The sequence below is a fragment of the Beta vulgaris genome, chromosome 4 (genome assembly GCF_026745355.1).
Source record: "Beta vulgaris subsp. vulgaris cultivar EL10 chromosome 4, EL10.2, whole genome shotgun sequence".
NCBI lineage: Eukaryota > Viridiplantae > Streptophyta > Magnoliopsida > Caryophyllales > Amaranthaceae > Beta > Beta vulgaris.
Window position 1 is genome coordinate 55,569,816 of NC_079205.1, and position 17,188 is coordinate 55,587,003.

The 17,188-nt window shown below is 35.2% G+C and overlaps 2 protein-coding genes across 5 annotated transcripts; one reads left to right on the plus strand and one right to left on the minus strand.

Annotated features, from left to right (window-relative positions):
* On the minus strand, window positions 1–3,192 carry LOC104890641 (hypothetical protein). Of its 3 annotated transcripts, none has more exons than XR_007273568.1 (3): window positions 2,996–3,192; window positions 1,920–2,892; window positions 1–236 (listed from the first exon to the last, which is right to left on the minus strand). XR_007273568.1 is itself a non-coding variant. In XM_010676201.4 (2 exons), the coding sequence occupies exons 1-2, from the start codon at window positions 3,044–3,046 to the stop codon at window positions 2,254–2,256; spliced, it is 690 nt and encodes a 229-aa protein (XP_010674503.1). In that variant the 5' UTR covers window positions 3,047–3,192; the 3' UTR covers window positions 1–2,253. The 3 variants fall into 3 exon arrangements, 1 of the variants encoding a protein (XP_010674503.1); XR_002039709.3 differs by having other exon boundaries at window positions 1–1,725; XM_010676201.4 differs by having other exon boundaries at window positions 1–2,892.
* A 5,761-nt stretch (window positions 3,193–8,953) lies between these two features.
* On the plus strand, window positions 8,954–15,588 carry LOC104890640 (serine/threonine-protein kinase haspin homolog). 2 transcript variants are annotated; one of them, XR_007273569.2, is made up of 15 exons: window positions 8,954–9,312; window positions 9,392–9,487; window positions 9,773–9,866; window positions 10,344–10,891; window positions 12,150–12,273; window positions 12,638–12,747; window positions 13,113–13,224; window positions 13,403–13,495; window positions 13,576–13,637; window positions 13,724–13,854; window positions 13,928–13,998; window positions 14,079–14,131; window positions 14,246–14,369; window positions 14,470–14,536; window positions 15,113–15,180. XR_007273569.2 is itself a non-coding variant. In XM_010676200.4 (14 exons), the coding sequence occupies exons 1-14, from the start codon at window positions 9,143–9,145 to the stop codon at window positions 15,236–15,238; spliced, it is 1,857 nt and encodes a 618-aa protein (XP_010674502.1). In that variant the 5' UTR covers window positions 8,958–9,142; the 3' UTR covers window positions 15,239–15,588. The 2 variants fall into 2 exon arrangements, 1 of the variants encoding a protein (XP_010674502.1); XM_010676200.4 differs by lacking the exon at window positions 14,246–14,369 and having other exon boundaries at window positions 8,958–9,312; window positions 15,113–15,588.
* Window positions 15,589–17,188: the final 1,600 nt, after the last annotated feature.

Genomic DNA, 17,188 nt, shown 5'->3' on the forward strand with positions numbered 1-17,188 from the left:
TAAGTTGGGGAGAATAGGCCCTTATTTCCATTTATAATAGCTTACACATTTTGATATTCAATTCACAAAGCAAATTCACTTTCAAAATTTTGATCTATTTTAACCTTGCCTATAGGCTGTATTGAATTGAAGAACTTGAAAAAAACTCAAAATAGCACTACACATTTACATATTATACCTCCCCACCCCCAATGGTGCACCAAGCTATTTCGTCTTCATGCTCACAAATACTGCACCTAACAGAGAAACAGAGTTAACTGTATTACAAGAAAATTTGAAAGTTTCAACTCCTATAACTACGAGCATGCTAAACAAACTAATGAAAAAGGTATTTCTTCACTTCAGTATTGATTCACAGCAGCATGAGTCCAAGTTTCAGTCCATCCCTTCCTTTCCACCAACTGCAAGGTCGCCTTCCATGTTGAATAAGTTCATTACAATCCTTTTTTTCTATATTACTCCAGCTCTTTGTTTCGTCTTACGATGTACGAAGATTGACTCCTTACTCAGCATATCATATCCACCCCCATTGAACCACAAATTCATATATAGAAAAAAGAGTAAAAAGAGAGGAAGAGGAAAGTAGAAAATATAATATATATGCTTACAACAGGTTAATGATCAGAATTTTAACAAGAACTAACAAAAGGGTCAGTTAAACCTATTACTCCACTAGGATATTGAAACCTATTACTCCACTAGGATAGTCTACTATTGAGTATGATGACCATGCGCTGCAAATGACTTTTCACAATCTAAAAATTCAATGTCTAGAAGACAAGGACACGCAACATAGAGCAAAAAGAAAGACATTAAAATAACAACTAATCACCTAAAATTGGATATCTCAATCACAACAATAAGAGGAACAACATCCTAACTCTTGGTAGTCTCCAGCTCAGGGATAGATTGTGTGCCTGTTCACCCGTAATTTTTCCATCTCGATCAGTGTCCACCTCCATGAATACTTCTGTATATTTCTGTATACCAGGAGACAGGAGTAGTCATTTTAAGCCATGGTGGTTGGGGTTGTTCTAATGTAGAATTACCAGGTCCAGGTGAAACACCGGAAGAAGAGGCTTGAGGTACAGACTGAGAAAGATTTGAGAAACCATGTGGCTGCTATGGCCTGTGGCTGACCACCCAAATGTTGATTCACAAAGCAAAACAAACGTCCACTAAATAAACATAGCATAAGTCAAGCAAGGTAATGTTATAGCCGCTGCTCTAGCTTTATAGTCGGGATGGTTGTCATGGGAAAAAAATATTTTTGCTGTCAAAGAATCATGCTTAAAACATCATTAACGATGAAGAAAGTCGTAAAAAGATTCTTAAAATGGCCTTGTCTTGCACACTCCCTCATGATCGACCTAGCAAAAAGTCAAAAACTCTCTTCCTGCCTTCTCTTAAGAAGGCTAAACAAGTATTATAGGTGTTGGCTCATGAATAGTTCTTCTGCACAGTTGATTGGAGCATACACAGAAGAAGATTTCTTTTCTTCTTATAGAAAATCAAATTTCTATTTGTTAAAAAACAACCTTAATAATAGTAATATTTGACTAGTAAAAGTATGGTTGCGTACTTGTGGACCTTCAAGGTCCTACCCCAGTGTGAATTATACTGCCCTCCTAGATGGTTGGAAAGAAAACTCATGAAGTCTAGCATCATAATGTAGGGCCTTCCTCAGCTCGAATTAGAATATTAATCCTAAGAACGTAAATAACCCTAAAAGCAACAACAAAGATAAAGATAAATCATCTCATTGTATTAATCAAAAATAGACCTCAGCTATACCATTTCATGAAGAAAGAACAAACCTACTTCACATTGACTACAGCAATTCATAACAGCTACAAAAGCAAAAACAAGGCCAATGCCATGAAACTATTAATGTGAGCAGCAATTTGAGCAAGATTTACCTCTTTCACTATGCACACACTTGTTTTTTAGGTGCAATGAACTCTTCAAGCTCTTTTCATCATCAGCTACACACACCCCATTCACATTTTGCCTTAATAGTTTCAACTTGGCATTACACATGAAATATTGAAATCCATTCACAAACCCACCAATAGTCGAGAACCGACTATAATTCGCTTGTCTCAATTCACAATTCGTAGGGGATTAGCGAATTAGGTAACACTAGTCTAGAAGTGAACTGAATATGACAAATGGGTATTCGGAATATTCAAGCTCAATTGAGGTCCTTTTCGGTTTACTCTCAATAACTTCATGCACAAACCCAACAATCCATTACCTCAAATCAAGGTCCTTAGCATTGGGAGGATCATGCCGCAAGAACTCGTCAACCGTAGACGGAATCTCAAGCTCCTCATCAGACATTCCATCACCACTACCATAAAGAAAAGCAGCCTTTCCCAAAAGCAAATGAGCTAATCTAAAAGGCTCAATCTTCTCATCCCTAAAATAACTAATCCACCCATCTAACCTCTCCATTTCCTTCTTACATTTGGGTCCTTTCACCCCAGCAATTTTCCCCAAAAACCCACTACCACAATGACATGAAGAACAACTTTCCAAGTCTAAATTTGAGTTACCCCCTTCAAAATCTGATAACCCTAGAAGTTCAATCAACAATCCAATTTCATCGACTTCGATTTCTTCCACAAATTCAGGTGGGGATAAAAGGGTTTTTTCAGGCAATGATTTTTCTTCTTGGGTTGGTGAGAAATCCAAGGAATTTGAGAGGAATTCACGTGCGGTTTCACTATCTTCAGGATTTGAGCATTGATTAGAAATAGTATTATTATGGTGATGAAATTGAGTAGAATTATGAAGGTATATTGGAGAAGAGAGAGATTCTGTTGGAGTAGAAGAGAGAGATTTCTGGGAAAGTGATGAACTGTCTTCAAGTTTCAACCTTTTCTCAACCTGGGTATTTTTGTATAATGAAAGGATTATTAAGAGAAATTACTCATTATGTGTTAAAAAGAATGAATGCAATTATGCAAAGACGAAGAGATATAGAAATTACCTGTTTGAGAGAGGAAAAGAAGTTGGAATGTAGATTGAGTGGCCTGCTCATTTGGTTATTATATTTATTCCTTGAAGTCGCAAATCAGATGCAATTTTGCTGATACGCTGGAATTGGAGAATGAATTTGATGAAGACGAAGCCTCGAAGGGTGGCAGATGAATTGGCTAAAGATTGTAGGAAGAATGCTCACATGCTAAATGAAACTAGGGACATTCCTATTTCATGGAATTGGGCATGGGCCGGGCCAGCACGCGGCCCGGTCCGGCCCGACACAAGCCCGCTCGAGACCCGGCTCGTCCCATTGTATGCTACGTTGGTCGCGGCTTATCACGATCAAGAAATTTTATTTCAAGCCCGCACCAACACGATCCCGCCTAGATGGCCCGTGGGCCGGCCCGCGGATCGAACGCTCATTTCCTTTGTTTTTAGCCTAAAACTGTCAAAAATCCAAAAAAAACAACATAAAACACGGGCCAGCTCGCAGGAGGCACGAGCCTGACCCGCGGGCCCGTGGACAAAATTTGAAAATTCCAGGCCCGACACGTCCCGCCACTCACGGGCCCGGCCCGGCCTCCTATTTCCCCAAGCCCATGGGCCGAGCCCGTGAATAGGCCCGGCCATGCCTAGGTCTAGCCATGATTGGATCTTAACTTCTATTCATCATCCCAAAATTACTTAAAATAACCTAAAAAAATTGAAATTACATTTTTAACCTTTTCTGTCTTTTTCCTAAACCACCACCCTACCACCAGCTACCTCACCCCCACCACCACCCACTAGTAGCGGCCCTCTCCATCCCCCACCACCACCCACTAGTAGCCCTCTCCATCCCCACCCGCACCCCCTGCAAGCCACCACGAGTAAGCCGCAAAACCCAAAAAAAAATCAGTCCATCCACCACGGAAACGTACGACCTGTACGTTCCCGCCAAGGTCAAACTGCTGAAACGTCCAGCTAGGAAAGATGTTTCCACCATGTTGGAAACGTCCACGGAAGACGTCTCCACGAAAACTAACCTTCCTTTGGGTCCTATCTGATATGTCCCTTCTTTTTTTCAACCTATTTTTAAAGAACTCGCCAAAAAAATTCTATTTTTTCGAGTTCGTATCCCCAGAAAAGCCAAAGGGTCAACCGATTAGGTTTTACTACAATTACTTGAAATGCGTTTGGATAACATGCTTTTTTCGATTGGATATGGCTCCGACTATTTCTGAAGCCCGCCAATCAGTTAACCATAGACATATTTTAGTTAATGACCATATAGTAGATATACCAAGTTATTGTTGCAAATCCCAAGATACTATTATGGCGAAGGATGAACAACACTCCCGATCTCTAATTGAAAATTATCTTGATTTATCCACCGTGAGAAATTGCTCAAACATTTGACTCTTAACCCTTTTCCATATAAAGGACTAGTCAATCAAATTCAAAATTTTCGAATTTTTTTGGCGAGTTCTTTATAGTTGAAAAATAAAAGTGAATTTTCGGGTAGGACCAAAAGGAAGCTTAGTTTTGTGAAAATGTCTTTTCTGAACGTTTCTGCGATGGATATGACTGAATTTTTTTCGGTTTTGGGTTGGCGGTTGTGCGTGGCCTCGATGGTGGTTTGCATGGTGGTTGTGGGGATGAAGGTGGTGGTTATGGAAAAGAAAAGAAAAAAAAGAGAAGGGTAAAGTTGGAAATATTTAGTGAGACGAGAGCGATTTTAAGTAATATTGGGGAGATGTTTAACAATCCCCATTTATGATTTATGCTAATGTTTACCATTTTCAACAAAAGAAAAAGAAAATATTATTCTTCAGTTTTTTTTGGTGTTGGAGTCTCTTTTAGACTCAAACAATTAGTTGACAAAGCATGGATTATAGCTTATGCACTAAGAATCTAAGATGTACAATACTCGTTGCGCACCCATAAAAAAATACCATTCATAAAAAAGAACATAATTTTTTTTCAATAATTTTTCAAGAACACACAATTTGAAATTTAAAAACATGTAAAATCTCCAATTATAAAATAATATAGGTCGTAATGAAAGAACATATTATTTAATTTAAAAGATATACACTTTAAATTCAATTTTGGAAAAGAAAATGCAATATACTAAAATCTTAAGCGTATTTAAGTAAAATAATTAACTATAATAATGTAGTTAAAATATATATTATTTTTTTGTTCGTTTCGCTAATTAAGCAACGTATAATAAAACGATTATATAATTTCAATATAAAATTTACCAACTTAAAATGTTAATATCTATGTGACGATAATTTTTATTTTATGATTTCATGAGTTAAACAAAAAGGTTAGCTTTGTTGTTAATTCACTAAGGCGCAAAGATATCAAATTTCTCACTAAGGCTTACAGAGCCACGTGAAGTAAGGTGAGAAGTGATGATAATTTCTGATTTTTGGTTTGCAAAATAAAAAGAAAAAAGAGAAAAGTTTCATGATCAATACTCCATTAATGTTGCCTTGTTCTTCACTCTTCCAGACCATTTGGCACACATGTCATCACCCTCTCTTCTTCTTCCTCTGTCAAAAATCCCGCCACCAATCTATCACCTTAGCTTCTTCATATCAAAAATCAGATTATTTACTCCAATTTCTCCCTCTCAACCATTGATTTGGAGTTCTCAATTCCACTATAAATAGCCATGAACATCCATCACCAAGAACACCATCAACAACAATTTCATCCTCTAATCTCACTTCAACACCACCTACGAACTAATCAGATTATTCCGTCAAAAACTCGCCGGAAAACGTGACCCAAAAAAACCCAAAAAGAAAACCCCAATTTTTACTTTCTCTCTCCTCTATTTCGCCCCCCCACAACTCACCACCGTCGGCCACCTCGCGCGATGCCGACCCTGTGCCACGCTCCGTTGCACCTCCCCCCTGCCTCGCCGTCGCTCGTCGCACACTTGCCGGCCACTCGCCGGACCTGCCAACTTTCTCGCACTCTAAGAAGCAGAGGTCACTACATTTCCTTTTGTTATTAAAACAAATTCTGATGTCTCTATTTACTAATGCAAGCCCAAGTTTAACTTTTAACCTTTACTACTTCATCTGTTTCTTTTTACTCGCTACACTTCTCATTTTACGGACTCCTAGACAATTTTTGGAGAAGAGAGAGGTAGAGAGTAAAAAGAAAAGGGACCCATGTGGGAGGAGAGAGATAAAGAGAGTTTATTGTCCAAAAAAGAAGTGTAGCAAGTAATGTGAAACTTTCCATAATAGAAAGTGTAGCGAGTAAAAAGAAACGGAGGAAGTAATTTGTTTGGGCCTAGGATCTTGAACTCAGAAATAAGCTTAAAGTTTAATCTGAATTTTATTATATTGTTGTTGGGCTAAAAAATGAATTGGACTTGTTATGTTTATATTTATGGACTAATTTAGTTGGTTTTATTAAGCCACTCAACATATTTCCTAGAAACTATATTTAAGTTATATTTCATGACTTCTAGCTGAGTTGTTAAAACTAATTCAATGAGCTTATAATTTATAATTTAAGTTTAAGTTATGATTTCTCCACTAATACTTAAGTTCACTTATAATAACTAGTTACTTGACTTATTAGTTTTAAATGACTAAATAATGTTAATGGTTTTATTATAGCTTTAAACTTAATTAATTTAATAATGGACGATTAATTGATGATTAAATATGAACTCGGATAATAATATATTTTTTAAATGGTTATAGGTTATGTATTAATATAACTTTAATGTTTCAATAATTTCTAAAAGTATAACTAAATAGGTTATTTCACCTAATTAGTTGTTAAAGAGTCACATTAAGAAGTTACTAGCAATTTACGCACGCGATGCGTGCCTCAATTTTTTTATAAAAAAAAAAAATTACCTTTTTTGGACATTGGCAATGGGTAAAATTTGATCCATGATCCCAAAATTGTAACCGAAAAGTATAAACTAATTTCAGTTTTATTCCTTGTCTAACTTCTAAATTCTGTTTTCACACATTGATATTTAGATTTTTCATCATTTAAAATTTTGTCCTTTTCTAAATTTTAACACTTTGAGCTTCGATTATATTTGAAATGAAATTTAAAATTTTTCATACACATTTTAATATTGTATTTTTTTTAGAAAAACAAAAATCGTTACTTTTTTCAAATTAATGTAGTTTTTTTTTTTTCTGAAAATGGATTTTTGCAAAAGTCGTTCGCAAAAAGTTTGATATTGTTTTGTTTTTCAAAATTTATATCTGAACATGGATTTTTTGCAAAAGTTTTGGGCAAAAATTTTAATATTGGCATTTTTTAAGAAAAAACTAAATTTATTTTATATGAAAATGAATTAAATTTAAGTCTGATTGTATAAAAGCCCTTTTGAACTTATTGCTATCATCTCCATTTTTTAACTACATAACAGTTGACTAAGTTGCTATTGTTTATTTCACTAATGTGAAATAGTTTTGAAGGTTAAAAGAATTATGTACCTTTTTGGAAGTTCGCAAATTGCCGATGAATGAATGTGTGATATCGCCGCCAAAATCTTATGTTTTTCTCAGATTTGTGTTTATAGGTAACTATTGTGAGTATGTAATTGTGAATGGTTCTTGAGAATAGTGATTTGTAAGCATATTTTTCTCAGATTTGTGTTTATAGGTAACTTTTGTGAGTATATAATTGTGAATGGTTCTTGAGAATAGTGATTTGTAAGCAAATCTTTGTAAATGTTTTTGTATGTATTGACGTTCTAGATTATTAGTTTTAATTTTAAGTTTTAATAAAGTTTCCTGATTATTTGAGTGATTTCCGTGATTTTTATAACGTGATTTTCTCAAATGTATGAGTGATTTGTAAAGTTTCTTCTTTTTTTAAGTGATTTGTGAGTGAGTGTTGTAAATTAATTTCCGTTAGTTTTCTTTGAGTGTCGATTTTGATTTTGTCATTCCTTTTGTAATTTAGAAAGGAAGGGGGGGCAAAATAGGCATTTCAAAAGAGGACACCATTGCTGCCCCCTTCCCTTATATAATAGAGATTAACGATTAAGAAATAATGACCTTTAATGAGACATTTATGACGTTATAACGAACGCTATAACTTAATAAGCGCTAACTAATACTTAGGCTTAATAGCTAAATAACGAAACGTTCATTAATAAAACTATTATTGATTAGATTAAAGAAGATAGAGGAGATTAGAGGTTGGGGAGTTACAGAAAATCTCGCCTTTTTTCAACAATTTTTCAAGAACACACATTTTGAAATTAAAGAACATGTAAATCTCCAATTATAAAATAATATAGGTCGTAATGAAAAGAACATTATCCCTCTATATTTTGTTTATCTTTCTCATTTAGAATCTTGACACTATTCCCAATTAGAGAAAATCTTTTAGATTTTTTCTCAATATATAAGGAAAAATATAGTTATGTGGGGTCTTGTTTGATTCGTATCAATGAAAACTTTATTAATATTCAATTATTATAATTTTTACTAATATGTAATGAAAATTATTTAATATAGAATAAGTACATTGGTAAATGTGCAAAGTCAGAGTAGGAAAGATAAAAAAATACAGAGAAAATATTATTTTTTTATTCAAATAGAGGCAGTATTATTTAATTTAAAAGATATACACTTTAAATTCAAATTTGGAAAAGAAAATCTCGCCAACAACCATTTAAAAAGTAAAAATAAAACTAGTTGTATAATTTAAAGAAACAAATAACAAATTTAAAACTATATACTTTTCAAATATTAGAACTACTTGGTTTAGCAAAGAATACATCATCCTTTACATACACTTAGGCCATGTTCTTTTGAACTTATTTTCAATTTAATTATAATAATTATTATTATTTTCAATTCAATCCAAAAGAACGAGGTCTTAGTTGCATGTTCGTGTTTGGGGTTGGTTGGCTGGTTGCTAAGTTGCTATGAGTTTCTCGTTTGACAAGCGACAAACCCAAAACAACAGTACAAAACGTCAAAACCCAACTAAAAGTCTAAAACCAACCGAAACGTCATCGTATAACTCTTCCCGCCCAGAAATCACACATCTTCAATTTTGAATCTCTCTCTCTCTTCTCTTTGCCTGTCTTTTCTTCTCAGTCACTCTGCTTGAAACTCGAAAAAAATAGCAGTACAACTAATTAATTACTCACTTCTTTTTTATGGCTTCAAACCCTAGGAGAGAGAGAAAAAACCCAATTAACGATGTTGATGATTTATGGAGAGAAATCATAGCAGAAGAACATTCTAATCACCAAAAACAACCTCAAATCGCTGTAACTTATCAACGTCGTAAAACCAATCATGCTGCTCCAATCAAACCCTCGCGAAAGTATGTTTATCTGCTTAACATTTCACATTATTATCATAATTTTCATCTAATTTTTTTCCTTTATTTTGGGTTTTGGTAGTGATTCGCGTTCAACAAACAATTTGGGTCGGGTGAGTTTCCTGGCTATTGATCATAACTCGCAGCGAGTCAGTTGGAATCGTTCTCTTTCAACCAGGTATGTTCTTTTCTTATGACGATTCATGTTAGCCGACCCCAAATCATTTTGGACTTAGGCTTTGTTGTTGTATGTTATCGTAGTTGATAGAATATCATATGTAAGGTTTGCTAACCTTGTAGTATAAATATGCGATTGATTAATGAGAAAAGGTGGGACCAATGTTGGAATTGGTATTGGTTGCGAGAGAGAAACTTTAACATAGTGAGCTAAGAACTATGCTGAATTTTGGCTCTTTTTTGCTAAATTGTTATGTGCAAATGTTTTGATTGATGTTTGTTATAGAGGGAGGACGAGTATTGCGATTTTAGCAGTAGCGGATAACAAGGAGCAACAACAAAGGGGACCTAGGAGGAAACCTAGACCACCTCTTCCTAAAGTACGGATCTTTTCTCCCCTTGTACTATTACATGTTTTATGAGTTGATAGCCGAATTGGACATTTGGACATGTATGCTCTCTTCTTTTGGACTAAATTGAACTCAATTTAATTTGTCTGAATTGAATTGAACTGAACTGAAACTGTAAGAGAAAACTAGCTGAACTAAACTAAACTCAATTTCAATGAAATCAATTCAAAAGAGCAGGGCCATACTCATATCTGATACGAGTACCAAAGTCCGAGTAACATATACTTCCTCCATTTTAAAATAAGTGAAACATTTCTCTCAAAAAGTTGTCGCGTAAAAAGAGAAAAGTGTTTCACTTGTTTCAAAATGGAGGAATTTTTTTTATTGTATTTCATGTTTGTTCATAGGCTCCCGCTATATCACACCCTCCTCATTCGTGCCAAATTCGAGATAGTAGATATAATTAGCCTTTTGTGATGAGAATTTGATATTCTTCTTGATTGTAAGGGAAAAGTTACGCAGCCCCCAAACTTTGAGAAAGAGCGAGCTTATTTTCAAGAAGTTGATGCTGATGAGTTGTTGGAAGAAAGTCCTTCACCTAAAAAAGTTGCTTGGGTTATGGGGATGAAATATGACAATGTAGGAGTGCCTCCACTTTGCACAAGGCTAGAGAAGTGGCTGCATGCTAAGAGGCAGCAACTAATTGCTTCCAGTACTCTATCGACGATATTAAGAACTCCTGAGGAGTCACTGCAGCCAGTTCCTTATAACAATGATGGCTTTGATTCTTCTTGTTTGAGAAAGTCGGAGGAATTTTGTGTGCGCAATTTATCTGGTTCACTTTCAGTGCAAGAGGGGCAAATGCAGTCAGAGAGGTCTCACATAGACCTTGAGCGCCTTGAGGACAAGGACTTTGATGATATAGAATCCGAAATCAAGAAACTCTCTTTAGCATCGCGGCCTAGTTCGTTGGCTCATGATGCATTTTTTGCACTTTTAAGTGAATGTGGACAGTCAGGCCCTTCAACACTGCTTGATGTGTTCTCTAACCTCTGGTCAGTATTTTATTGATGTTAGTCACTTCTCTTATGTCATATAAGCTGCAAAATAACAACTTGTTTATTCTCACATCATGCCATATTAAGATAATTGTTGCAAGAATTTATCTGTTTGTGCTTAAGTACTTACTCATCTAAAAGCTATAGATAATGCATACTACCTCCGTACTTTTTTAGTTGCACCATTTGGTTTGGTGGCACTATTCATCAATCAACTTTGTTAAGTTATCTCGCATTATTATATAAGAAAAAACATAGTCAAGTGGGGTCTTGTTAGATTCGTCTCAATGCGAGGATTCCAAATATCAAATTTTTATATTTTTTACTTGCACCCAATAAGAGATATTAACGTTCAAAGAATCGTCTCGGCAAATGTGAAAAAGCAAATGGTGCAACTAAAAAAATACGGAGGTAGTATTTCTCAAGATATTTTTACCTGCCTAACGTTGATTAATTTAAAGTTACAGACTGCCAATGCTGTAAAAATTCTGCAAGAATACTTGGTCACTTAAAATCTTCACATCATCAAAGTGTATTTGTCAACTGACTTGCTTGGTGGAAGAGGAGGGGGGTGGGGAGGGGAAACTAAGTGAATCATTAAACCATAAGTTGACATTGTAGTACTTCCTCCGTTCTGTTTTAAATGAAATATTAGGTTAAAAGACACTATTCATTGATCAAATTTTGATTCCAATTTATTGCCATTATATAAAGAAAAACATAGTCAAATGGGGTCTTGTTTGATTCGTTTCGATGCATACTATCAAATTATAATTTTTTTATATTTTTACGTGTGCACAACTAAAGATATCAATGATTAAAGAAGCGCGTTGAGTTGCGTGAAAAAGCAAACGTTTCATTTAAAACACGACGGAGGAAGTATAGTTGATAGTATGATGTCTTCATTATTTTTCTTTCTTCTTTAGGGCCTTGGTGTTAGACGTAGTACATTTCATATATGAATCAATTGCGCCATATATCAATTTTTAGCCTGCTAATATAGAAATTGACCTCTACTGGGTGAGCACTACCTTTAAAACAACTCATTGTTCATATCATTGTGTAGTGTAGTTGTGGGACAAACATCTTCTGTGTATGCTGCTGATTTATGTTATGCCAATCATCTACTTCTGCTTAGGCGAATGCCATTTTGTAAAGTCTAGGACCTCTTCCACTTCTAATTGCAATTTTCTCTAAATTTCAAATTATAGTTTTTGACTTCCCTAATGAGAAACCAAAAATCTTTGGAACTCAGTGACACTGGAAGTATTGTTAAGATAGGCGAAGGCACATTTGGAGAGGCTTTTATTGCCGGCAATTCTGTTTGCAAAATTGTTCCTATTGATGGAGAGCTGCGAGTTAACGGTGAAATACAAAAGGTACTTTTTCAAGCTATATCTCTTAATCTTTCTGTTCATTCCTTGCTCATTTCCCAACTATGCATTAGCGTTATGGAACTATAAGCAGTAAGCTTAGGCTTGTGCTTTATAACAATCAGTATAATAGGATATGAGACGAACTCATCTAAAATGCAAATCATGAAAATATGTTTGCAGTTCGAACACTGTTTGGATATCTTAATTCAGGAAATTTGTTTGGCTTGTCAGATTTTCTTCTTATGCATCAGACATTTTATATTGGTTATTCAATATCTCACAGTTTAAATAAACTTTGACATTGATTTTGATACGTCATATTGTAAAGAATTAAGGCCATGTATACTGGTTTTTGTGTGCATTGCAGAGATCTATGGAATTGCTAGAGGAAGTGATACTATCACGAACACTTAATCGTTTAAGAGGCAGTGAGGTTCTTTTTGACAATGCTACCACAACATTCATAGAGACAAAGGAGTATGTTCAATTAAGTATTCACTATTCCATGCTTGAGCAGCAATCTAGGAATTTCAATAGGCCCATTTTGTTGTGAAAAAAAGTGTTCTTTGCTACTGCAATTGATGTTGGAATTTTCAGTTCGAGATGTGCCCTAGTTTTAAAAATTTCAAGACTTCTAGCTAGTGAAAATGCCTGTCATCTCATCATGTGGCATGTTACTGTAAAGCTTGGTAATTTCAATATATTTGCTCGCTCGCGCAACTTATGAACAAACACTTATGTTTAAGGTTCTAATATGTTCAAAGACACTAGATTATGCTCTTAAGAATTGATTTTCTTTTGCCACAATCTTATCATAGGCACCTAAATCATTGCTTTTGCAGTATAAAGGTTTGTCAAGGTCCTTATGATCCTATTCTGCTTGGAGCTTGGGATACTTGGAATACAGAGCATGGCTCAGAAAATGACGATCCTAAGCTATTTCCTGAGAACCAGGTTTGTGTTCGCTTATAATGCTAATATGTGCCTGGATATGGCATTGTTGAGTGTTTGCTTGCAGCTTTGCTAGACTTTTAGCTGTTATGTTCTATAAAGTGGTTTATTACTATTTTTTCTGGCATTTTTTAGGTTCATTTATTATTTATATAATTACTTTAACATCAACTCTTTGCAGTGCTATGTCGTTTCAATCCTTGAGCATGGTGGTACTGATCTTGAAAGCTTTGTCCTCTCAGACTTCAATGAGGCTCAGAGTTTGTTAGTTCAGGTAATTCAAAAGAACATCGTAGGTTAAAGTTTCTTTTTGTTTGACTAGAAGATTGAAATACTCTGTACTTCGCATTGCAGGTAACAGCTGCACTGGCTGTTGCTGAAGCTGCATTTGAATTTGAACACCGTGATCTGCACTGGTAAGCTCTTAAGAACAAATTTGTATGTCAAAATCTTCCAGTATACAGCTGTGATTAAGTCACAAAATCTGTGTTTTTTCACCTAGGGGAAACATTCTTTTGAGCAGAAAAGAGACTACTATGTTGCAATTTACTCTTGAAGGAAGGACAACATGCATAAGAACACATGGAGTTTTGGTTTCCATCATAGACTTTACTCTTTCAAGGATCAATACAGGTAAGTTTCTACGTACTCAGGCATATTTTCTTTGTTTCTTTAGCATATTGATTCATTGCTGTCCTATATACAGGCAACACTATTCTATATTTGAACTTATCCTTGGATCCTGAACTTTTCGAAGGCCCGAAAAGGGATAAGCAAGTAAGAAATATATCAAGGATCTCGTTTTACACCCCCACCCCCAAAATTATCTCATTATAATTCTTTAATTTCTTTTACAGTCAGAAACATATCGTAAAATGAGAGAGGTCACAGATGACTGTTGGGACGGAAGGTATTTCTCGGTCTCACGAATTCATGATAGCATCCAGTGTCTTCTTGTTTCTATTTTTTTTTTTTTGAAGGAATATAGCATCCAGTTTATTATTAGTGATAACTTCTACCACAGATATCTGTGGACTCTGGCATATCTCAAAAGCTGTGATGAATATTTGGGTGTTTTGGTGTTGGTCTGCAAACCCTTGATATATATTGTGTATTAAGATTAATCTTAATATATCCAATGAAATATTGTAGGTCATGTTGAGTTTTATCAATGATCATTTTCTATTTCTCCATTGTAAAAAGGATCAATATCAATTGCTGAATATGCTTCAAATCTCATGTTGGCAGTTTCCCGAGAACAAATGTCTTGTGGTTGCAGTATTTGGTGGATGTACTCCTGGTGAAGAAATCATTTGTAAGTGTTGATTCTACCTTCTCATACACTTTAGATTATTGGAAAATGGCAAACCATTTTGCTTGATTAGGGTCGAAGGCGCAGATATATTTTCTTGGTGCCAAAATGTTGTTTTTTCGAACTTTCTTAATATGGTTGTGCCAAGTTCAAATTTCTTTCTTTGTTTGAAAAACTCTTATTATCACCCAAAATGCTCTTGTGAGGCACAATTCTCAGTCGATGCATTTTTCTTTCTCACCATAAGAATGTGCCCCACCAACCAAATTTATTTCAATTATCACATGCCATACCGTACCATACCATACCATGCCAAATCCTATTGCTAAAATCAATAAGGGGCGAAGGGCGTATAATTGTTTAAGGCTTCAACCGACTGCATTGCGAAGATTGAGTTGACATCTAATCCTCAACTTCTTTGAACTATTCTCATTTGGTAGCAAGTTAGCAACATATAGCTTGCGTCTTAGATATCTCTAAATACTCTGAAAATTTTAATTTGCATTCTTACAAATGGGGTGCAGAAAGTAGTTAAGCAGTATACTTTGCATGTAATGATGTGCATTCACTTATTGCCAGAAACGTTGTGGAAAAGATGAAAGAGACTTGAGGTCCTTTAATAAGCGATTACACAGTTGCAATTCTGCAAAAGAAGCACTCTCAGATCCTTTCTTCAGTGATCTGCTTGTTGATCATGCTGCTTGACGGGAAAAAGAAGCTTGAAGCATAACTCTTAAGGGAAAAAGAAGTGTCGTTGCTTAAGGACTTTTGCCATAAGTCATTACCATATATTTATGGAAGGATTTGATGGATGAGGGTATGACAGTTCTCACAATAACTCAGTGAGAAACTTGTAAATATTGCACCTTTTGTAAAGATTGTACATGCAAGTGTACTTGATTTATGTAGCCAACCCATTCAGAAGTATTAGATTTGATCATCAAAGTGGAACAAGTGCGTTGTTGTGTATTTTTTTAATTTATAGAAAACTTGAAGTCCTGAAAACTTAGTTAAAACCTTTATAAAAGATGAACTTATTTTTTGATCATGATTAAGCTTGTTGTTTTCAACATCGTTTCTCTTCAAAGTTCTTTAAGAACAATGATGCATGCTCATCATTGGTGTTAATGTAGACGTGATCACTGAACAACATGGGCCCTCTGCATGATTATTCAACACGAGTTTCGGGCTCATCCCAATTATTGGGGAAAAATCCAGTCCACAAGCAACCTAAATCCGGAAAACTAGACTAAATTGTGGACATGTCTGAAAAAGGCAACCTAAACCCCTAGGCATGATCATATGAAGCTTGTTGTTTTCCACATCGTCTCTCTTCAAAGTACATTCGAGAATAATGATGCATGCTCATCATTCGTGTTAATGTAGAGGTGATCACTAAACATGAGGTTCAGGCTCATCCCAATTATTGAACAAAAACTCAGTCCATAGGCAACCTAAATTCGGAAAACTAGGCTAAATTCTAGACCTGGCTGAAAAGGGCCCAAAAGTCCGCTTGACCCGGCCTAAATAGTGGGTTTTGGCGTCAGAACTTTGGCCTGAAACGGGCCACTTTTTTTGGCCAATGCTCAACCTGGCCCATGATCACCTCTATGTTAATGATTATGTTGAATTCAGTCATAGCATCATATTCCCTCCGTTTTTTTAGATATAACATATTGAATTTGGGCACTATTCATCCAATACACTTTGACAATGAATTGTTATTTGTACATAAGAAAAAATATAGTCATGTGAGATCTTGTTCGATTCGTCACGGTATACACTTTCCAAATATATATTTTTTATACTTTATACTTTTATACAATTAGAGATATTATACTAAAAAGGAGTTTTGCAAATAATTAGGTAAATTCTTTGAGTGGTTGTCTGTGTTTTGTGAAGAAACACATACAAGTTTTTAAACTGTGAAGATAGTTTGAAATGCTCCTTTTAAAACCTATTCAATGAGAAACTGTCGTCTTTCCCTTAGCTAGGTTGTGGTGGATTGTAGATGCAACCGATGCTACCACTATTGTGGGTATTTTTATACTTTTTAATATCTTGATTAACTTTTGTCTAATTTCCTATTGGGTACATTTTTAAAGTAAGATTGATAAGGTATTTAAGTCAGGGCCGTTCCTGATAATTTTTGGGCCCTAGGCGGACCTAAAAACAAAGGCACCTATATGAGTCGATCCTAATATTTTATAGACCATATAATTAAAACCTTCGTACCTAAAACTATAATCTATATTTTGTTAATGATACCAATAAAAAATAAGCACATAATATAAAAAAAAATTCCACAAAAATAGCACAAATTTCACTAAATATTCAAAAAGTGTATCAATTTTTATTTAACTGGTCATATTTAATTTTTTTTTTTGGGCCCAACACGATCGTGGGCCCTGGGCGGTGGCACTCCTTGCCTACCCTCAGAACCGGCCCTGATTTAAGTGTACATGAAAACCTCTTATTAGTAACTAACTAATTAGTATGATGTACTTCAAGAGTGGCGCACCCTTACCTCGCACATATGTGAATAGTGCACTTATCATCATATGTAATGGCCAATGGGCGTAGAGTTGTGACATGCAACTATGCAAGCACCAAAATATGCATGATATGCGTCTATGCGAGCACTATGGTCCATGT